The sequence below is a fragment of the Nomascus leucogenys genome, chromosome 18, assembly GCF_006542625.1.
Source record: "Nomascus leucogenys isolate Asia chromosome 18, Asia_NLE_v1, whole genome shotgun sequence".
NCBI lineage: Eukaryota > Metazoa > Chordata > Mammalia > Primates > Hylobatidae > Nomascus > Nomascus leucogenys.
The window spans coordinates 72,813,914-72,838,324 of NC_044398.1; the positions used below are offsets into that span (position 1 = coordinate 72,813,914).

The 24,411-nt window shown below is 38.6% G+C and overlaps 1 protein-coding gene across 2 annotated transcripts in view; it reads left to right on the top strand.

Moving 5' to 3' along the window:
* Positions 1-21,506, top strand: part of IPO11 (importin 11) — a 217,835-nt gene extending 196,329 nt beyond the window's left edge. Inside the window, exons 29-30 of one of the 2 annotated variants that reach the window (XM_003265977.4) lie at positions 2,925-3,009; positions 18,725-21,506. In XM_003265977.4, coding sequence (XP_003266025.1) covers positions 2,925-3,009; positions 18,725-18,889 — 250 coding nt within the window. In that variant the 3' untranslated portion in view covers positions 18,890-21,506. The remainder of the gene's footprint in view (positions 1-2,924; positions 3,010-18,724) is intronic. The other variant, XM_030799092.1, reaches the window with a different exon arrangement.
* The last annotated feature ends 2,905 nt before the right edge of the window (positions 21,507-24,411 follow it).

Below are 24,411 nucleotides of genomic sequence, written 5' to 3' on the forward strand. Positions count from 1 at the left end.
CAGGTGTGAGCCACCGCACCTGGCCCATAAATCATTTCATATATCAGCCTAGCTGAAAGTCAGTTACATAGCAGTAAAAACAAAATCATTATTAAACAGTTTATTGGAGGCTAGAGGTAAAAAAATGTAAGTAGGAAGCGTTTTGGTGGTTTGGCCTAACATAGAACGGGGGTTAACAAAGTGCGTGCCCCCCACAACTTCCTCGACAACATTAGCATCAACATGCTGGAGGAAATGATGAGAAAGCATCACAGAGGAACTTGTGAGACATGCAGATTCTCAGGCTCCATCAAACTCTACTGAATTAGACACTGTGGGAGTGGGGCCCAACTGTGCTTTAACAAAGCCCTTCAGGTGGTTGAGCTGAAAGCTCAAGTTTGAGAATCGGTGATATTGGACATTAAGAAAATGACTGGAATACTTGTTCTTTGCCCCAACTATCCCTCCTGTGCACACATATGGGCTCCAAGTAGCGTGGAGCTAAGCTTTTTTTAGACAATTGCACTTACTCTGTTCAGGTGCTAGAATAAGAGCAATTTTAAAGCATCCAAATTTGATACCCTGAAGTAGAGAAAAGTTCATTTAGACAACAAAAATTTTGAGGAAAAATACTGTTTATCAGCGTCCAATGAATGTTTGTAAATTCAGCCTTTTCTCATCTGTAAAATGGCTGAATTACTTAGGGCAGAGTTTGTATAGATTAAATGAAAGGTATTACTACAAGTACCTTTAAACCCAGAAATTAAAAGGTTTCATTTTTTCATGCTAACACCTGTTGGTTCTGTTTAGCTGGTTGAAGTTTCTTCTTGAGAAAGATTCTTATTTAGCAGGCTGGAGTGCGTGCATCTATTCGGTGATTTCTGCCTTGAGTTTAGAATGGAGGAGTGGCCACTTATATTCACATTAGTCATTCCTATTTTAAACTGTTGTGTTTACTATTTTATTAGTATAACTATTACTACATGCACAGTCTACACACTTTAGTTTATTAGAAATCTATTAATTCTTACATGTCTTTTATGTAAAGCATGATTGTCTATCTTTAATCTTTGTCAACAAAATGAGATTTGACTTTTAATTGGAAATTTTCCTGCAGGACAGTTTTAGCTTTGGGCTTTTCAGTATTCTATTATTTGTCTAGTTTTTGGTCAGTGAAAGAAGTAAAATCTGTATATATGTATCTCCAGAGTATTCTCCAATATTAATGTGATAAATCTTTTTTTTTTTTTTTTGGGACAGAATCTCACTCTGTTGCCCAGTCTGGAGTGCAGTGGCACGATCTTGGCTCACTGCAACCTCCACCTCCTGGGTTCAGGCGATTTCTCCCATCTCAGCCTGCCAAGTAGCTGAGATTACAGGAGGCTGCCACCATGCCTGGCTAGTTTTTGTATTTTTTCTTTTAGTAAAGAAGGGATTTCACCATGTTGTCCAGGCTGGTCTTGAGCTCCTCACCTCAGGTGATTCACCCGCCTCAGCCTCCCAAAGTGCTGGGATTACAGGTATACGCCACCGTGCCCAGGCTTAATATGATAAATCTTTTAATTTAGGGAGGCAGAACAGAGAGCATTCACTATATGAGTAAGTTAACAGATTTTGGAATGCAGTGGAAGAATTTGATGCAGAATAAAGCATGCTTTCATGCAGATCCATAGTCATTGCAGTTAGAATTCAAGTCTGCAACAGACATAGATTGGCTAGTGTAAAGAATCCCCATATTATTATTCAGTTCTAAAATGCAAACTGGGATGTAGACGTTTTTAAGACATTTCACTTTATTAAATAGCTTTTGGGTTGATAGAGTAATGTAATTTTCTCACTTTGCGTCAGAGTCCATTGGCCAGCTACTTGTACTACACTGTATTATATCATGGCAGACAAAAGCATTGCAGTCCAAGGTCAAGGCCATGCAGTGAGTTAGGGATTGAGTTCCTGCCGTTTTTCAGGACTTCTGATTTCTAGCCTAAGGTTCTTACTCTTTGATCCCACCAGTGGGCACTGACTGGATCAGAGGCAGTCACTCCAAACATTGCTTTTTTAATGGTAGGAAATAGAAACGAAAGACACTTGTTTCCACTGCAAGAATGAGCCTGATCAAGTTTTCTGGTGTCAGCACCTGTCTTAGTTCTATATTACAAGCTATTTACACAGCTGAGTCAGAAATTGTCCTTCACCTGTACTTGCTACAAAACAAGAGAACCCAAACTTTCTTTGCCACTGTTTATTGGTTAGGAACCTATGATCATGCTGATAAATTACTGAATTCTCCTGTCACAAGTTAGGAAACAGTGGGGTTTTGATTCACTAGACAGTGTTGATTTCTGGTCTCCCTGGAACCATTGTTGACTGAACAGGAAACTGTTTCTGTTATCTCTGCTAATAATAAAGAGCATGGTGCAGATATTCAAAATAAAATGATTTATAACTACCCAGAAGGTACAAATGCTATCAGGACAAGTTCCTCATAGCACAGTAATGTCATTTGGAACACAAGGTAGACTGTTACATAATTAATATGTTTGTGATGTTTAAATTATTGCATGTGTAAAATTCTGTAGATGTGAAAATTATGGTGGAAAAGAAGTGTTTTAAGAGTTTGTCATTTTTAAATAACAAAGTGTATACATGCATTACTTCGTCAGCTGATGTTTCATTGTTTCAGAAGTTGCGTATAAATAACTATCTGAAATGCCCAAGTAAAATGCTCTAAAATGTTTTAGTATGTCCCTTTTTATAGTGAGATATCTTTTCATAATTCAAAAATTTTGTTAAATTTTAAATCTAAATTATCTAGTCTTTTTCTCACATTTTGGTGTGAAAAACTAAGAACACAGAATTATTCATGTTCTTAGTGATTTTAAGGACTTATTTTTTAGTGTATTGTAGACATTTTTATTTAAAACATGTTTTTTAAAAAATTATTATAGCTGTATGTTGATGTCTCATCTTGAGGAACCAAAAGTAACAGAAGATGAAGAACCACCCACAGAACAAGATAAGAGGAAAAAGATGGTAAGTTATAAAAGTAGCTTCTAAAAATTAAGAACCATATATTATCATTTTCTGTAGGTTCAGAAATATCTGTAGTCTGTCCATCCAGCTATATATCTATCCATCTATCCCATGTTACAGAATTAATGTAAGGTGTACCCTAAAACAGATACATTTTATTCCTAGTACAGAAAGTTGAGGTTAACTTTTCATCTGAAATAACTGTTGCTTGTCTTAGTGCAGAGCAGATGATTTAGTGTTTTACTTATGGAAAGTGTGTGACCTGCAAACCTTATTTAAGTTGATATGTTTATTCTTCTGTTTTGAGGAGATGTACTGAAATTTCCTTGCATTCCCTATTATTTTATAGATCTTCACATGAACTTTTGCTGATCTGCATCACAGGCTTTTATAAAAATGCCCTTAAGTTAACCACTAACTTGTTGTAAAAACCACTAATTCTCACCAGAGAAATCTGATAAGGGGAAAATAACAAAAAAAAGGAAATACCTAAAATATCTTGCCTTTTAATATTATATATAATCCTGAGTGTTTAAATATTTATTTTGACCATAAATGTAAAATAGGTACATAAGAAACTATTTTTTCGCTTTTCTTTTGGAATCTTTTCTTGTCTTCTGGCGTCATCATTTAACTAACTTTATTATACCTTCTTTCCTCATTTGCAAAATGAAAACAATTGTATCTACCTCATAGATAGAATAAATAAATATTTAAAATGGTTATGGATACCTAGTAATTACTCTGTAAGAGTTAGCTATCATTTTAATCTGATCATTGTATTTACACCTTGCATTACAGCACGTTAGCCCTCAAGGGCCTAATCCTTAGCTTATAGCTAACATGCACTGCTCTGAGAGCCTTCTTTTAAACTGTTTGAATTTAACTCATTTTACTTTGCTTTTATGCTAGGTATCATCTCCCTAGCACATAGTGTAGAGGAAAGGACAACATCCAAGGATTCTTAAGACCTGAATTCTAGTCCTTTTTGTACTATTACTTGTGACCTTGAGCAAGTCACCTTGCCTTTGTAGATCTGTTTGCCTCACCTGTGAAAAGCGGCAGAAATTGGATTAGCAAATTTCCAGGGTCTGTGAACTGAAAAATTACTGTTAAAACTCTTAATATCATTACTTTTCTTCCCCCAAAACAATGTTTGTACATATAATAAGTCCTCATTTAACATCATTGATAGTTTCTTGGAAATTGTAACTTTAAGCAGAAAAACATATAATGAAACCAGTTGTACCATGGGCTAATTGATCTAAACAAGAAGCTCCTACAGCATATTTCTGGTCATAAAAACATCACCAAACTTCTAAATAAAGATCCAAAACACTTCTAATATTTAACATTGAAGTAAGTGTGAGCTGTACATACATTTAAGAAAGATTAATGAAAACAAGTTAAATTATTTTCCCTTGTTTTTGGTGAATCAGTGAGTGATGATGGTTGTGGTGGTGGTGGGTTAGTTAAATCAAGGAATAAATGTTTGCAAAGTGAAAATTGTAAGGAGCACCTCTTACTGCCGTGCAGTTCAAAAACGAACAAATCTGGCGAGCTCGCTGAAAGCTTTCATAGAGCAGCATTTGTATGACAATCATTTGTATTCATTCATTCTTTCATTTTTGCAACCCACTTATTCTGCTTTACGGTATTGGGTGTCTGGAGCCTGTCCTAGCAGCTAAGGGTGCAAGACAGGAACCAGTCCTGGACAGGACACCATTTCTTGACAGGGTGCACTTGCACACACTCACACTCAGATGGGAACAATTTAAACACGCCAGTTCACTTAGTGTGCACAGCTTTGGGATGTGGGAGGAAACTGGAGTACCCAGAGAAAAGTCACGCAGACCTGGAGAGAACATGCAAACTCCACACAGACAGTGGCCCCAGCCCGAATCCATTTGTTTTCCTTTTCAAAGTTATAATGAAATGATGATAGCAAGGACCTGCTGCTCAGTCATGCACTGCTCAACAACACAACATTTCGGTCAACAGCAGACTGCATATGATAGTGGTCCACAAGATAATGATACCATATTTTTACTGTACCTTTTATGTGTTTTGATGTGTTTAGATACACAGATACCACTTGGTTACAGTTGCCTACGGTATTTGCTACAGTAACATGCTGTACAGATTTGTTGCCTAGGAGCAATAGGTTATACCATATAGCCTAGGTGTATTGTAGGCTGTATCATCTAGGTTTGTGTAAGCACACTCCATAATGTTTACACAAGGAACTTGCCTAACAATGCATTTCTCAGAATGTATCCTCATCTTTAGGCAATGTATGACTATATATCTCGAGAAGTATTTTTCCTTTGAAATTAAACTGTTTTGTGGTTGTTTTGTTTTGTTTTGCAATGGAGTCTCGCACTATCACCCAGGCTGGAGTGCAGTGGTATGATCTCGGCTCACCGCAACCTCCGCCTCCCAGGTTCAAGCAATTTCCATGCCTCAGCCTCCTGAGTAGCTGGGACTACAGGTGTGTGCCACCATGTCCGGCTAATTTTTTTGTATTTTTAGTAGGCACGGGGTTTTGGCATGTTGGCCAAACTGGTCTCGAACTCCTGACCTCAGGTGATCTGCCCACCTTGGCCTCCCAAAGTGCTGGGATTGCAGGTGTGAGCCACCATGCCTGGCCTATGGGGTGTCTTAAATACATGGAAAGTATTTTTTTTTTTTCACCTACAGTAATAATAACCTTTAAGTATAGCCTAACATTTGTCTTTCTACCACTCACACCCCCACTTTATCATTCTAATTATATGTAGTATTGGTTTATAGAACAACCATTTTTTTTTAAGTGGCTGATTTTAAGTTATTTACTACAGTAGATATTTAATATAGATTTATATTATCATCTCTAGTAAGATTTCCAGTACCTTGGTCTTGCTCTTGGATACCCACTGCTCTTGGATATGCTGAGGATACCACAGCAGTTTTTGACTGAAGCTGAGATTGTGTATTGTACAACATTTAATAAATCTAATTATGAATACATGCTAATTTTCCAACAACTTTAAACAAAGAAAATTTGTTTCACTTATCTCTTAGAATTACAAGTTAATGTATTTTTTCAGTAATTATGTCATTCTTGAACTGTATTGTCTATAACGTTAGACATTTCTTGAGAACTATCCAGCGATATCTTGGTTGTTTCTTCAAAGGGGGAGAGCTGGTAAATGGTTATGAATTATTCTTTACAAAAAAATCAGCAAAGGTTTTTCTCATTTTAAAATGAAATTTTTTACTAGGAAGAAAAATATAGCTGCTTAGTTCCAAGGTCACATAAATGAAAATTTGATTCGCTTACTGTCATTGTTGTCTTAAAATAGTCCATAAAATGTGGTGTCTGTGTTTCAGCAGCTGCTTTGGTAGAGAATAGCAGTAGTGATTGTAGTTCAGAAAGGCAGATGATTAATATTATATCAAATGTGCCAAATAATTTTCCATAGGTTTCTGAGAATTCTCTATATTTTATTTCAAATAAGGATGAAATTTACACTCAGGAAAGCTATTAAGCTGTCCAGCCTTTTTATCTCCCTTTTCATTCAGCCTCTCTCTCTACCTTTCATTTCAGTGAAATAATACTTAGAATAGCAAATGCAGCCCGGCCGGGCGCGGTGGCTCACGCTTGTAATCCCAGCACTTTGGGAGGCCGAGGCAGGCGGATCACGAGGTCAGGAGATCGAGACCACGGTGAAACCCCGTCTCTACTAAAAATATAAAAAAATTAGCCGGGCGTGGTGGCGGGCGCCTGTAGTCCCAGCTACTCGGAGAGGCTGAGGCAGGAGAATGGCGTGAACCTGGGAGGCGGAGCTTGCAGTGAGCCGAGATCGCGCCACTGCACTCCAGCCTGGGTGACAGAGCGAGACTCTGTCTCAAAAAAAAAAAAAAAAAAAAAAAGACTTTCTGTCCAGTATATTCTAATTAGTAGAACAAAAATTTTATGACCTTTACTATAAAGACTTGAGCTAATGTATTAACATCTTTAGTTTTTTGTAATTTTTTGAAATCTGACCCATAGTCACTTGTAAGTTGTAATTTCCAAATTCTAGTTTTGAGCATTTTAATGCTTTCTCGCAACTCTATGATACCAGCTGACAAAGTATTATTATTATTATTATTATTATTATTTTATTTATTTTTTGAGATAGTCTTGCTCTGTTGTCCAGGCTAGAGTGCAGCGGGTGCAAACATGGTTTACTCAGCCTCAACTTCCTGGGCTCAAAGAACCTTCCTGTCTCAGCTTCCTGTGTAGCTGAGACCACATGTGCATGCCACTACGCTAATTTTTACATGTTTTGTAGAGACAGGGTCCCACTTCGTTGCTTAGGCTGGTCTCGAGCTCTTAGGCTCAAGAGATCCTCCCTTGTCAGCCTTCCAAAGTGCCGGGATTACAGGTGTGGGAGACAGAGGTTGCAGTGAGCCAAAATCATGCCACTGCTACTCCAGCCTAGGCAACAGAACGAGACCCTGTCTCAAAAAAAAAAAAAAAAGGAGAACCCTTATGTCTCATTACAAACCACTGAAGTTACAATGTTGTGTGTGCCGGGGCACGGTGGCTCACGCCTGTAATCCCGGCACTTCGGGAGGCCGAGACAGGCGGATCATGAAGTCAGGAGATTGAGACCACCCTGGCTAACACAGTGAATGAAACCCCATCTCTACTAAAAATACAGAAAAATTAGCCGGGCGTGGTGGCATGTGCCTGTAGTCTCATCTCCTGGGGAGGCTGAGGTAGGAGAATGGCGTGAACCCGGGAGGCAGAGCTTGCAGTGAGCTGAGATCGCGTCACTGCACCCCAGCCTGGGTGACAGAGCAAGACTCAGTCTCAAAAAAAAAAATAAAAGTGTGCATTATCATTTGAATGTGTTTTAAATTGAAACATATATATGGCAAGCACAATCTGCAGCTTTACTTAGCTTTTTAATGCAACCAAGTATGTGTAGAGTGCAGCTCTGGCAAGCTTGGCATCATAGTCTTCTGCCTAGGCTCCAGTATATGTAAGTAAACTATACGTTAGGTTGAGTTGCATTTCATTTGATAAATGTATAAGTACATCCTAAGTTTCATGCCAAATATAACATATCCTGAGCATGGCTTTTGTACTCTCTTAGAGTGATTATTGTTTCTGTTCTGCTCTTGCCAAATACCGCACCAGCTCAAGGATGGACAGGAGTGCTGCACTGTGAGAATGGAATTGTCCTGCAATCAGAGCCTACACATAGCTAACATTTTTCTCTTAGAGCACAGAGACGTCTCCCTCATTTCCCCCTCCCTGCTTTCCCCTGCTTTACTCATCAACTCTCTGAAAACTTTTATTTTATCTAACTTTTGGATCTAGAAGCTTTCTTTAGACTTGTACTTATTAGAATTTAGAATACTTCATCAAAAGGAAAGTGACACTTATGAGTTGAAACTCATAAGTTTTTAGCCACTTATTCATCTCCATCACATTTTGTCATTTTTATAAATTATTGATATACCATTTGATGAAATCAAATTTTTGAAAGAGATTGAGGACACTGACTGACCCATTATTAAACTTTCTTGCCTTTAAAGGTTCTCATTCAACATTTCCTCTTTATAGCGCCTGCACTTTTCAATCCTTCACCTGATACTTGACCTTGTTGAGCATTTTTATCAAGAGACTTGAGATTCTCGTAAGATTTGCTCGGTGATCTTGCTTCTTGGAACCACAAAGGCAATTAGAACAATAAGGAGATACAAGGGAGCAGCTGTGTCCTATAGATGTTCATACTTGTTCAGATTTCTCAGTCCCTGTAATAAAAATGTAGACAGAAATAAATGATATTCAGAAAACTCAGCATATCCATGACATTTAGATTTCAAATAGAAATCTCATCTGATTTTTCCTCACAGTTTATCTTTCCATTCTCTGAATCACCTGGTGTCCACATATAATAGGAACAATGTATTAATTCACATGTTTGGTTTTATAGTATATTCTCTCCCGTAGTGGACAAACAGGAATATTAATTATATTTCTGAGAGGGAAGTAATAGAATTAAAGGCATTGCTGGATAGTGGCACTTTTAGATATCTAGCAGTCTGTTATTTTCTAATTTAGTAACATTAATGTGCCATGGCACACCCCTAAATATTCTATTACACTTTGTTATGTAGCCATTTTACTTTAATGACAATAAGATGAATGGAAGGAAAACAATTCCCTATTATTTAATTTAGTTATATATTAAAGTTGATTTTTTTTAAGGTAAAGAGATCACCCCATTGCTGGAAACTGAATGGAGACAGTCCTAAATTGCACTGCCAAAATTGACTTATAAGTAGAAATGCTTTTATAAAACATGTAAGAAATTATCTCAAAAAGCAACATAGTTTTATAGGATTCTAAAAATACATGTAAGATTATAACATTTTTATTGGTGCAAAATTTATCTTATTTTCCTACACATTTTCTTTTTGTGATAGCAAGTCTTCCCCACAGCCTTCTGTATAAACTGATGCTAAGGATAGCCTGTGGTAGTCTTGTGAGCCTATGTTTAGTTGAACTTAAGGTGATCTAGTGGGTGTATAGTGACAGATCTGAATAATATGTTCAGGAAACTTTATATATAAAAATTCTACTCTATTTAAGTAGAATATATAAATGTTCATGAAACATTTACAAAAACTGAGCATTTTCTAGGCTAACAAAATCCCTAGTTTCTTAGAGCAGAAATAGTACAGGTTAAATTATCTGACCACATTAAAATAAAACCAGGTATTACACAAAGGTTGAGAGAAATACTGGTTTCATAAAGTTTTTTTAAACAGTATTTTAAAGGGGAAGTTTGAAATTTTGAAGTAGATGACATAGAACGTTGATATTGTTACACATAAAAACGTGCGAGCAAAACTCAATTATTACTAGCCTTAAGTAATTTTATTATACAAGAAAAAATGAAAATAAATGAACTCTACTTAAGTCAAGATGTGAAAAAAGAAAAATAGAAGACATTAGAAAAAATCAGCCTTAGAAAAATAGAAGACATTAATAATTTTAAAAATTAGAAGGCAGAAAAGTACTAAAATTGATGAATAAGTATTGTTTGCTTGTTTTTCTTCTTAACCCACAGAATAGATAAACCTGGCCAATTTAATCAAGGGGTGGAAGAATAAACATAAAATATTAGGGATAAGAAGGCATATAATATGGCTTCAGGTATTGTACATGCAAGTCTAGGCTAATCAATGGAAAAATCTTTTCAGGACAGTTTTCCCATATTAATTTTACCAAAAAAAATTAAAAATAAACTTAGGACCTGATAGAAATAGATTTATAACCACGGAAGGAGTGTTTTAAATTGCCTCCTTCCGCCCCAAAGCTCCTCCCGTCAAATGTTTCTTGCTTGCTCATTGCAAGTGGTTTTACCAGAATGTACTATCAGTCTTTTTTTTATGTAGTTTAATTCATTTAATATTACTAATGACAGGCCGGGATGGGTAGCTTACGCCTGTAATGCCAGCACTTTGGGAGGCCGAGGCAGGTGGATCACTTGAGGTTAGGAGTTCAAGACCAGGCTGGCCAACATGGTGAAACCCCATCTCTACAAAAAATTAGCCAGGCATGGTATTGCACGCCTGTAATCCCAGCTCCTTGAATTTGAATGGCTGAGGCAGAAGAATTGCCTGAACCCAGGAGGCAGAGGCTGTAGTGAGCCGAGATCGCACCACTGCACTCCAGCCTGGGAGACAGAGCGAGACCCTGTTTTTAAAATGAAAAATTACTAGTGACATTCTTTTAACAATAGCTTGTCTTTCCACCCTTCTTTCTTCTTTTGTTCCTCCCTCCCTTCCTTTCTTCCTTTGTATCCAATTTTAAGGAATAGATCATTCTATGCTAGTTCAACTATTCTAGAACCTAGAAAAAAGAATAAAACAGAAAAGAATAGATGGCTTTTAAAAATAAAAATAGATGCAAAAAATGTAAATTACTATCAGCAAATTTGATCTAACATAAATTTAGCATTTATTCCTGGTAAAATTTCTTATTGAAATAGGAATAGAATATTATGTCTTTACCATGATAAAATATCTATTTGAAACTGCACAAACAGGTCGGGTGCGGTGGCTCACGCCTGTAATCCCAGCACTTTGGGAGGCCGAGGCAAGCAAATCATGAGGTCAGGAGATCAAGACCATCCTGGTTAACACGGTGAAACCCTGTCTCTACTAAAAATACAAAAAATTAGCGGGCACGGTGGTGGGTGCCTGTAGTCCCACCTAGTCGGAAGGCTGAGGCAGGAGAATGGCGGGAACCCGGGAGGCTGGAGTTTGCAATGAGCTGAGATCGCGCCACTGCACTCCAGCCTGGGTGACAGAGCGAGACTCCGTCTCAAAAAAAAAAAAAAAAAAGAAAAGAAACTGCACAAATATACCACTGGATAGTGAATATTCTAAATGCCAGGAAATGCTATCTTCTGTAACAGACCTCTGGAATCTCAACTTAATGTAATAGTTTATTGCTCAGGGAAAACACAAGAGAGGGAGGAGCAGGAGTGGGTCTTGAAATCCGCAGTCTTTAAGGGATGATCCTGTCAACAAAAGAGTCATACTCTGTAAAATATTTAAAGAGATTTATTCTGAGCCAAATATGAGTGACCATGGCCTGTGACATAGGCCTCAGGAGGTCCTGAGAACATGTGCCCAAGGTGGTTGGGGTACATCTTGGTTTTATACATTTTAGGAAGACATGGGACTTCAGTCAAATGCATTTAAGAAATACAGGGCTGGGCGTGATGGCTCACGCCTGTAATCCCAGCACTTTGGGAGGCCGAGGTGGGTGGATCAAGAGGTCAGGAGATTGAGATCATCCTGGCTAACACGGTGAAACCCCGTCTCTCCTAAAAATACAAAAAATTAGCCGGGTGTGGTGGCGGGTGCCTGTAGTCCCAGCTACTTGGAAGGCTGAGGCAGGAGAATGGCATGAACCCGGAAGGCGGAGCTTGTAGTGAGCCAAGATTGTGCCACTGCACTCCAGCCTGGGCGACAGAGCGAGACTCTGTCTAAAAAAAAAAAAAAAAAGGAAAAAGAAATACATTGGTTTGGTCCAGAAGGGTGGGACAAAATGTGGAGGCAGGAGGCTTCCAGATTATTGGTAGATTTAAATTTTTCTGGTTGACGGTTGAGTTTTTCTAAAGACCTGGGGTCAATAGAAAAGAAATGTCTGGGTTGTGGAGACCAAAGTTTTATCATGCAGATGAAGCCTCCAGGTAGCAGGCTTCAAAGAGAATAAATTATAAATGTCTCTTATCAGACTTAAGGTCTGTGTTGATGCTAATACTGGAGAGGTATAATGAGGCACATCTGCTTGCCATCATGGCCTGAAGCAATCTTTCAGGTTAAATTTTAAGAGTGTCCTGGCTAAAGAGGAAGTCCATTCAAATGGATGGTGGGTGGTGGAGGGCCTTACAATTTTATTTTTGGTTTACAATCCAGACTTATTGAAATGCATGGCTTCAACACATGGCTCTGTCTAGCAGGAAAACTGTGAAAAAGAATGAGTAGGAGTAGTTTAAGAGTTAGGTTGAATAATGGCACTTACCATTTCTGCTCACATTCCATTGGCTGGAAATGTGGTCTGTGTGGCCTAGGAAGAAGAGTAAAAGAGTTTGATGATGATGATACAATAGTCTGTTACACGGAGTTTCTAGCCAATGCGATGAGAAGAGAGTCTATGTAAGTTTTATGTATTGGCAAAGAAGAGTCGAAATTCAAAAGTCATTGTAATGATAATGTTGTAGTAAAAACCAGGTTCTCGTCACACGACCAGGAAGGATTAGGCTCGCAGACACTTTGAAGGGTGAGGGGGAACAGAATTACTGGGCAAAAATGGAAAAAAACTCAGCAAAGTGACAGGGGTACCTGTTAACAGGTCCCCATCTCACAGATTGAATCCCAGGTTACCACATAGGAACAGGAGGGGCCAGGCTCCTCCCCCTGCAAATGGGGCATAAATTTCCCAAGGCTCCATCCACCCTGTCCTCCCATGGAGCAGGCCGGTTAGAGATTCTCCCAGACCTGCAGTCTGTTTTTCAGCCTTCAGGCTGTTTTAGGCTTGAAGGCTGGGTTTCAGGGGGAAGGGGAGTGGGGCCTTGGCTGCCTCCTGTCTCTGTCAGTAATTTAAGCCAAAAAAGTCCCTAAGAAGATCAACAGATCAACTATGAAGAGAATTTAAGAAGTGATAATTATATATAAATAGTTAGGAAAAGCAGGCTAAATGAACGTCTTTTACAAATTTGAATCTCATTTACCCTGTGATTTGAGGAATCCTTTGGAATTCAGGAAACAAAAACCAAAATCAGAAGCGCACTAAACTTTTGGACAGTGGAGGAGTCAAACAATGATTTAAAAAAAAAAAAGTCATCAACATTTCCTAGTATACACACAGTAACGTAAAACTCCCTCAAAATTGCCTCAGTGAGACTAAAGGAGAACGGAAACCTGAAAGGTTTCTGGCAAGTAATGGTAAGTGGGTTTAAGTTTAAAGAGCTCGTAATTAGCAGCTGAAGGGTTTTTTTTTAAGTGTTACGTGTTTTATTTAGCCTATTGTCTATATTCTTTTATTTTAATGCATATGGAAATACCTGTAGATGTTTTATTGTGTTTTCTTGAGAGATTAGGCCTCAAAACTCTTGGCCCACATTTTTCTGTAGCAGTGCTTCTTATTTTTGGATGTATATCACAATCATTTGGGGAGCTTTTAAATATTCTGGTACCTGAAACTACTTAAAATCAGAATCACTAGGAGTAGGACTTAGACATCAGCATTTTTTAAAGTTCCCCAAATGATTCCCTTATGCTGCCAAGTGAAGAACTGTTGTATAAAGATTTGTTGTGACTTTGCTGAGGCTTCCCTTTCCTCCTTTATTCTTATTGTTAGTTTTAAATGAAATTATATATGTGAATGGCCTACCCTGTACCTAGCAGAAGCCTTGCTTGTGATTGGAGTTTAGTAAATGTGGATATTGTATTTTGATTCCCATTTAATTGCTCCGAAGATGATTGCATACTGAAACGTGAAGAAATAAGCAGATGTTCTGTTGCTCAGATCTAGGCTTGAAATAATTACTTTGTCTAATTGCTTGAGTTGTGTTTCTGTCAAGTTTACTCTCAGAGATTTAAATAAAGCACACTGCAGTAAAGGCATACTAGAGTAAAAATGCCCAAGTAATAATGGTCAAGGACTAATAGAAAGAAAAATAATTATGTCAGGAAATCTAGCCTACAAGATAATTGCTAAATTGGAATTTTAATTTGTTCACTGAGACATGTATGTATGTACGGTTATTTTTATCTCATGAAGTCTAGGTCCCAGTGTTTCTAGACATAGCAATGTAAAATAGTTCCTTTACTTACAAGCTCGTCATTTAGAAATTGTATTCCAAGCTTCTCAAAGGACAGATTGGGTTTTACAGTGGGTATAATTTGATGATTGAGCTTGTATTGCTGCGCCCTATTGATTAGGTGGGTTCTGATTGGTATCTGCTGGACTCATACTCTTCATTAAGCCACAGAATTAGGAGAGTTTATATCCAACAGATCTTAGAAACTTAGTTATTTTAGATATATTTCAGAAATTGACAGTTATCTGCAGGAAAACAATTAAAAGTCAGAAAAGAAGGGAATTTTTAAACCAAAGATATTTTAATTAAGGAATTTTTGAAGACCACATGGCTAAATACATTGTTGTAGATCAATTTTCCTTGTAAGATTTTTTGGCCTGTTATATACCTAGTGTATTTATGTGTCTTCTACCAAGTTTCATGGAAAGGAAGCCGGAATATATTATTATTATTAAAAAATGTTCTACATTTCTAAGTGACAAAAATTAAATTCAAATTTAGCAATTATTTAGTATTTTTCTAGGATGGAAAACACTTTAGCAAAATTCAATAGGAAATTGTTACCAGAAAGGCATCCTGATCAGATCCCAAGAGAGGGCTCTTGGATCTCACACAAGAAAGAATTAAGGTTGAGTCCATAGAGTGAAGTGAAAGCAAGCTTATTGAGAAATACAGGAATAAAAGAATGGCTACTCCATAGGCAGAGCAGCCCCGAGGGCTGCTGGCTGGCTATTTCTATGGATATTTCTTTCTTTCTTTCTTTTTTCTTTTCTTTTTCTTTTTTTTTTTTAAGACAGAGTTTTGCTCTTGTTGCCCAGGCTAGAGTGCAGTGGCACAATCTCGGCTCACTGCAGCCTCCGCCTCCCGACTAGCTGAATTTACAGGCATGCACCACCATGGCCAGCTAATTTTTTGTATTTTTCTAGTAGAGACTAATTTTTTGTATTTTTCATTGTATCATTTCATTGTATCATTGTATCAGCTAATTTTTTGTGTTTTTCATTGTATCATGTTGGCCAGGCCAGTCTCGAACTCCTGACCTCAGGTTAGCCACCCGCCTCAGCCTCCCAAAGTGCAGGGATTACAGGCGTGAGCCACAATGCCCGGCCTTTTTATGGGTATTACTTGATTATATGCTAAACAAAGGATGGATTGTTCATGAGAATTTTGGGGAAGGGGTGGTCAGTTCTTGGAACTGAGGGTTCCTCCCTCCACCCACCCCCCCTTTTTTTTTTTTGAGACGGAGTTTTGCTCTTGTTACCCAGGCTGGAGTGCAATGGCATGATCTCAGCTCACCACAACTTCCACTTCCCGGGTTCAGGCGATTCTCCTGCCTCAGCCTCCCAAGTAGCTGAGATTACAGGCAAGCACCACCATGCCCAGCTAATTTTGTATTTTTAGTAAAGATGGGGTTTCTCCACGTTGGTCAGGCTGGTCTCAAACTCCCGACCTCAGGTGATCTGCCCACCCCAGCCTCCCAAAGTGCTGGGATTACAGGCATGAGCCACGGCACCCAGCCAATTCCTCCCCTTTTTAGACTATACAGGGTAACTTCTGGATGTTACCCTATATGTTACCCTACAAATACCACCATGGCATTTGTAAACCGTCATGGTGCTGGTGGGATTGTCTTTTAGCATGCTAAGGCATTATAATTAACATGTAATGAGGAATGAAGATGACCACAGGTCACTTTTGTGGCCATCTTGGTTTTGGTGGGTTTTAGCCAGCTTCTTTACCACAACCTATCTTATCAGCTAGGTCTTTATGACCTGTATCTTGTGCTGAACTCCTATCTCATCCTGTGACTTAGAATGTCTAATGTCCTGGGAATGCAGCCCAGTAGGTCGCCGCCTTATTTTATCCAGCCCCTATTCAAGATGGAGTTGCAGGCCAGGCGTGGTGGCTCAGGCCTGTAATCTCAGCACTTTGGGAGGCTGAAGTGAGTGGATCATGAGGTCAGGAGATCGAGATCATCCTGGCTAACAGGGTGAAACCCCGTCTCTACTAAAAATAAAAACAAATTAGCTGGGCATAGTGGCGGGTGCCTGTAGTCCCAGCTACTTGGGAGGCTGAGGCAGGAGAATGGTGTGAACCCAGGAGGCGGAGCTTGCAGTGAGCTGAAGTCGTGCCACTGTACTCCAGCCTGAGCGACAGAGTGAGAGACTCAAAAAAAAAAAAAAAAAAAAAAAGATGGAGTTGCACTGGTTCAAAGGCCTCTGACAAAATAACTTTACAGTAAGTAGTTTCTGAAAAATTATAATTGGGCATATAGGCTTAAAAAGTGAATAATGACATATGCCACGTAAGGAAAATGAAAGATTTTTATTTCACTAAATTCTTGCTGGGTGAAATTGCTTATTAGTGTAGTGAAATATAATGGGAAACTTTGTTTCAAGAAATAGAAATCTCAAAAAGAAATTTGTAAATAGCCTCACAGAAACTAAAATCTTGAACCACTTTAGAAGACTACTTCATAGGTTGAAGCATATGTCAAAAGGCTGTCATTACCAACAGAGGGAACTGCTGATAAACACTTCAACTAGAACTGTTCTGTCTTAGACTAATAATTTTAAAATTAAGCAATACTGAGCCATTTGCTCATTAAAATCCGATGTGTGGACTTTAGAAGTGAATCTGGCTATTAACACTTCATTTATCTGGTGTTACCCCAGAGTCAGGAATTCTGGGTAATTATCTCTTGCTAATGACTGAAGCTTCTGAAGGTTCCTAATTTTATCTTAACCATTTCAATGGAAATAGTTCTTAAATGATCACATACTTTCTTAGAAGGCAAGAGCATATGAAGTAATGGAAAGAGAACAAAACCAGGAATTTTCCGATCTGTATTCTAGTTCTGATGAAGTCATTAACTTGAGAAAAACTAACCTTGAATGTCATTCAGAGCTTGGAGACATCAGCTTTTATCTCAAAATTGAACACAGGCCTAGCTGCTTAGAAATTGTATTATTAGACACTTAATATAAGCTAATACATAAGATGAGATGTCAGTTGTAGAGCGGTTTGTCCTTATACCAAATGGCCACAGAGGGGTATACTTTTCTAATTGCTGAGTCTGTTTTTTAAGAGTAATCTTCTTAATTTGGAATAATTTTAGGTTTACAAAAAAGTAACAAAAATAGTACAAAGAGTTCCCATGTGCCCCTCACCCAGTTTCTCCTAATGTTAACATTGTATGTTACATTTTTCTTTCTTCTTCTTTTTCTTTCTTTTTTTTTTTTTTTTTGAGACGGAGTCTCGCTCTGTCGCCCAGGCTGGAGTGCAGTGGCACAATCTCAGCTCACTGCAACTTCCGCATCCCAGATTCAGGTGATTGTCCTGCCTCAGCCTCCTAAGTAGCTGGGACTACAGGCGTGCACCACCACGCCAGGCTAATTTTTGTATTTTTAGTAGAGACGGATTTCACTATATTGGCCAGGATGGTCTCGAACTCCTGACCTTGTGATCTGCCTGCCTCAGCCTCCTAAAGTGCTGGGATTACAGGCATGAGCCACCGAGCCTGGCCCTACATTTTCCAAATATACATGGTACATTTATCAAAATTAAGAAACCAGTATCAGTGCATTATTATTAAGACTTTTATTTAGATTTTACCAGTTTTTCTGGTAACACTCTTAGTTGCAGGATTCAATCAGCTATATCACACATTGCACTTAGCCTGGGTCCAGGTGTGTTTTATGTATATGTATGTGCATACCACAGGTATAGAAGAAGCCAAAATATTTTCTTTTGTCATTGTTATCTTTAAGGAGTGGACTTCTGGGTTATTTTTCATGAAATTACGCTTCTTTTGTTTTCCAAATACCCCAGTGGGAGACAAGGAGTCCCTTTTTTTTTTTCAGCCAGAAGCATATACAGGAATTTAAATAGTATTGCAATCCAGGGTAGGGCAAACACTGTCTCCTCTCTCGATCCTGAGGGCATCACTGGGTTGCCACAGTGGCCTACCCTATCTTCCTAAGGAGAATGCTGGACAATTGTATTTAAATGTTCTTCAGCATGTTTTGTTTCTTTTAGAATGCTTTCTACTAGGCTTTGATGCTTTAAATGAATGAGTCCCCCAGCTCTTCAGAAATGGCTGATCAGAAAACATGTTCAGGGGGCGCTGGGGAACTGAAGTTAGACTAATTCAATGAAATTTTCTTTGACAGATTTTTCCACCATGAGATTGTTGTAGAATCTGTGTGAGAAGAGAGGCAGAAGCAATTTTGTTACTGTGGAAGAGATTACAAAGAATTTTTGTAAATTGCAGGTGGGAGAGACTTGTTTTGCTTTTTTGACACAGTCTTGCTCCTCTCTGTATCCCACAGCTGGCCCTGAAGGACCCTGTTCATACAGTGTCACTGAAGCAGTTCATCTACGAGAAGCTCAAGGCACAGCAGGAGATGCTAGGAGAACAAGGTTTCCAGTCCCTCATGGAAACAGTGGACACGGAGATTGTCACCCAGCTACAGGAGTTTTTGCAAGGATTCTAAGAGCACATGACATGTGGCTGCCTCCCCTTCAGAAACAAGCCGAGTAACCCAGCCTGCTGTTTGTATGTGAGAGCCTGCTGAGATGAAGAAATCACTTCATGAAAATAAGCAAAGACCACACATTTTTTACTACAAAATGTAAAGGATAAATGTAAATCCTGCATAACTAAAATCACAAACCTATTCCTCAAAAGAATTTAATTTTATATTTATGAGGGGGCCCTTCACTAAAAAGTACATGTAAAAGTACATTTGATGACAATAGCTGCTTAGTTTCCTGTTAAGAGAAGAACCTTTATCTTTCAATTATGTGCTCTTAATATTTGAAGATGAGAGTTAATACCCGAGATGTTTTTCTGCAACCAAAATTCGTTAAATTTGGCTGCCTTATCCTTTTTTTAAGCTAATGAAACTGCAGGTTTGAAAAATGACAAAGCTGTTCAGATGATGCTATTAAAGAAATGTGTGTACTAAGCAAAAATATATAAATAGTGACAAATACACATTATCAAGCTTATCTTGCAAGGGAGTTATTTTCATCTAACATAGAAAGTGTGTTTTATCAGACAAATGCTTTTATTTTCATTCTAATAATTTGATACAGAAATTAGTAAAGGCATTTTTTCTTTTTTTTTTTCCAGTAAATACATTGGGTCTATAAATGTACATTTGTAAGGCCCACAAAAGTGAACGTGTGGTACTGCAGTACCATGTAGGAGACCTCTGGTTATGGTTTAGTCCTAGTTCCTTTGTTACTCCTGTGAGCACCGAGAAGAACTGGGCGACTCCCAGTCCCACCTGTGCTGTGACAGTCCCACGTGGCTATGACAGACTGTTTAGTACTTACCTTTCTCAGGTTCCTCAGTGCAGGGGTGCATCAGGGCCTCAATAATAGGGGTATACCTGGGAGGATCCAGCAGTAATCCCCAGGGTACTAGGATTACTAGTACTCTGATGGAACTAGTCTTCCTTCCTTATTCCTCCAACATGCAGTACATAAAAAGGGGAAAAGGAGAAAAAAAAAGCCTTACTTTGTTTTACTTGCCATTTATTGTAAGGAAACTTTAAAGCATTTTTTAGGAAATACTCAAAAGCAAGGTTGGAAAATGTTTTATCTTTCTATAGAAAGTTGGGTACAGTATGTAACTGCGGGAAACCCACTGCCCCTTTGTAAGCTGTGGAACCCAAAATGTATGGGGATATTTGATGTTTTCAGAAAGAGGAAGAAAATATGGTCCAAATTAAATTTTCCAAAGATACCTCACCTTGGACTGATTTGTCTGACTACTTTTCTTGCTCCTCCCAACAAAATGAGTTCTTAAAAATTGCCCAGTGACTTATAGAGAATTTTCTTTTATAATCTAGCTTTGATTCTGTGCTAGTAGGTATCAGTATTGCAGGTGGCAAATCCTAGTTACCCTTTTAATTTATCTTCATTTAAAGACAAAAAGCTCCTTTCAAGTGATATTTATCAGTTTTACTCAGTCCTCAAGACTGATCCAAGAATTTCTTTTTGTTGACTTAATTATTTTCATTTGAAACACTAACCCATTAGTGTTATCAGAATTCTCAAACATGTTCATTTTTCAGTTATAGTAAAGTACTCATCCTTCTAATTCCTGACAGATTTCATTATAGTGCCATAGAAAATATTACTGAAATAGCTACCTTGCAAAAGAAGTAAAAAGCTTATCTCAGGGAAAGAGTTTGCTTCATTTTTAAAACTCGTAAGTTTAAATAGGCTTGGTAAATAGCTCAGAAAATAATTTATGTATCTTGAATTTTTAAGCGCTCAATTAAGACATGAAGTGTAATTATTGGTTTACAGAATTCTATTCATTAACAGAACTATATAGCAAATATATTAAGTTTAGGACAAACAACTCAGCCAGGCCTCTGGCCTCTGTGGCTCCTGAAGCCAGGTTATGATCATTTATACTCCAAAAACATATTCCTTTTCTATTTGTTTTCTATTCCAGAGACTTCTCCCAACCCTCTCACAAAGGCCCATGTGACTAACAGTAACATTAGAAAGTTTCCTTATAAGTTGGTCCCTCCTCTCTCTCCTACTAGTCATTTTAGAGAATCCACATTATTGCATACAATTTTTAAAAAGATACAATTTTTCTTGAAAAATCCTCGCTTTAATCTTTATTTTACCCATTTCTTTATTCAGTTAGTATTTATTGAGTTACTGTTTCATGCCATAATGCTGTGCCACATTCTGAGATTAGAACAGAGTACCCACCTTCGTGAAATTTCACAGTTGATTAGGAACACAGACTTGCCGACATGCTATAAGAAAATAGGGGTTCTGATGGAAGTGCACATTCTAAAGCAGTTGGCCTGCAGGGGAAGGAGATTGTGTATGAAATAAAATGATGCTGTCACTGTATAATTTGATAGTTATTTAAAAACTGCTCCCTAATGGCATGGTTTGGTGAGGCTACATAAGCATCAGTGGCACTATACTGGAACTGGGCAACTCCCTGACTCCAGACTCACATCAATTTGGAGTCACTCTAACGTATGAAGTCATCAGGTTTTGAAAATACTGGACATTTGTAGCCTCACGACTAATCTCTAATTCCATGAATTAAAACATAAGGCTCATCTACTAAGGGTTGTTGTCTTTTCTACTTTTCCAAGTCATAAACCTATTGCATAGAAATTTAAAAGTTGAAGAGCTAATGAAGATAAGATGCATGTCATGAAAACCAAAATACCTTCTTCTCCTAACTTTAGAAAAGAAAAAAATCTGCAGAGGCATGAAAAAATAGTATAATGAACCCCAATATACTCATCATCTAGATTTACCAAACTGTTGACATTTTGCCATATTTACTCTCTTTTTTTTTTTTTTTTTTTGAGACAGAGTCTTGCTCTGTCGCCCAGGCTGGAGTGCAGTGGGGCGATCTCGGCTCACTGCAAGCTCTGCCTCCCGGGTTCACGCCATTCTCCTGCCTCAGCCTCTCCGAGTAGCTGGGACTACAGGCGCCCGCCACCACGCCCAGCTAATTTTTTGTATTTTTAGTAGAGACAGAGTTTCACCGTGGTCTCGATCTCCTGACCTCGTGATCCGCCCGCCTCGGCCTCCCAAAGTGCTGGGATTACAAGCGTGAGCCACCGCGCCCGGCCTACTCTCTTTATATATGTGTGTCGGTATATAAATATACTTACATAGACACACATGTACTTTCGCTAACCATTTGAAAGTACAAACACTACAAAAGTTTATTATTATAAACCCTTTATCTCCAAATACTTTAGCCGACATCTGAGGATGCCATTCCTCTACATATCCACTAATGCCATTATACACCTAAGAAAATTCACAATAATGCAGTAACATCTAATAAACAGTTCATATTCCAATTTTCCCTACTGCCACACAGATGTCCTTTATATGACATATAATAAAAGACATACAAAAATATGGTTTTTGATCCAGAATCCTATATTATTTATTTATTTTAGACAGGGTATCACCCTGTCACCCAGGCTGGAATGCAGTGGCTTGATCTCGGCTCACTGCGGCCTCCACCTCCCTGGCTCAGGTGTTCCTCCCACCTCAGTCTCCCAGGCAGCTGAGACTACAGGCACTTGCCACCGCGCGTGGCTGATTTTTGTATTTTTTTGTAGAGACAGAGTTTCACCATATTGTCCAGGCTGGTCTCAAACCCCTGGGCTCAAGCGGCCCGCCTTGGCCTCCGAAAGTGTTGGGATTACAGGCGTCAGCCACCATGCCCAGCTCCATTTAATATTTATACATTGCATTTGGCTGCTTAATTTTTCAATCTAGAATTGTCTTCTTTTAGTGTCTTTGGCTTTTTAGAAGAATCCAAGGTAATTGCCCTGCAGAATGTTCCTTATTGTGGAATTTTCTAATTGTTTCCTCACAATTTTATTCAGGTAAGCATTTTTGGCAACAACACTAATCTGGTAATGTACAGTTTCTGTGACATCACATCGGAAGGCACATAAAGTAAGCACCAGGCCTCTCTATTATAAGGATTATGTTTTTTATTTATTTATTTATTTTTTGAGATGGAGTCTCGCACTGTCACCCAGCCTGGAGTGCAATGGCGCAATCTCCGCTCACTGCAACCTCCACCTCCCGGATTCAAGTGATGGCTCCTGCCTCAGCCTCCCAAGTTGCTGGTACTACAGGCGCCTGCACCACGCCCGGCTAATTTTTTGTATTTTCAGTAGAGACGGGTTTCACCATGTTGGCCAGGCTGGTCTTCAACTCCTGACCTCGTGATCCACCTTCCTCAGCCTCCCAAAGTGCTGGGATTACAGGCGCGAGCCACTGCGCCTGGCCGGATAAATTTTTAAAGAGTTCTTACGGCTCTAGATATTTCCAGTGGTTATTTTGTTGATTGTTTGTTTGTTTTAACCTGAATCAGAGCTCTTACCACCAGCTTGCCTGTTAATTTACAGAAGTTCTGCAACTTTCTTTTAACCTAGAAAAGTAGCATGGCAAAACTGGGGAAGAAGTATATTAAACTTGGTTCAAGTTTCATCAGCCTTAAGTCTCCGAAACTCCTTTATGTTATTGCAAACCCTTTAGTCAAGAGTCATCTCTCGGCTGGGCGCGGTGGCTCACACCTGTAATCCCAGCTACTTAGGAGGCTGAGGCGGGAGAATCGCTTGAACCCGGGAGGCAGAGGTTGCAGTGAGCCAAGATCACGCCATTGCACTTCAGCCTAGGCGATGAGAGTGAAATGCCATGTCAAAAAAGAAAAAAGATAAAGTCGTCTCTCCAAGAGTTCTATTTCTCTCTCTCTCTCGTTTTTAAGTTATGTAGTTCTTTGTGACTTCCAATATAACTTGAACTCACACACCACTAAAATGGAAGGCAAACACTGCCTTTTCCATTACCAAAATATCCTTTTTGGATTTGGAAACTTGGCAAAGAGGCAGATTTGCAGCAATATTTTATCTTTTTAGTGAGACTTAAATTTGGGCCGAGCTTAGAAACATGCTAGACTTGAGAGCATTACCTTTGAGTGTGGTTAAGGATAAGAAGCAGTACATATCAGCTGGCAAAATGAGGAGAAAAAAGTAATCATTTCCTTAAATGTGAAGCTTTGATCTTGATATCTTGGTAGGACTGTGACATCTGCTGGAAAAGCAGTTTAAAGTCACCTTTTTACCACTTAATAAACTACATTCTGTCCCAAACGTATCTTAATTATGTGGAATTTGGTGTCCCATGAAGTAGTAAAAACCATTCATCTGGTTGTAGAGCTGGAACTTTTTACACAGTTTCATGCTGTTTGAAGTCGAGCTTTAGAGCCCTTGGGGGTGAATACCTTAATGTCCTGGAAAGGGTTCTAGCTGTTGGTCTGAGAGTCTGTTTTTACTTCTGGGCAATTGGACTCCTGGCTTGAGGGACTCCTTATGGTCTGAAGCACTGGGATAAAATTCAAAACTGAGAGTTGTTGACTACATTTTCTCTTGAATTCTTTCTTACCATAACAAGTGGAAGGTCCCTGATTCGCCAACGATCTTTAACA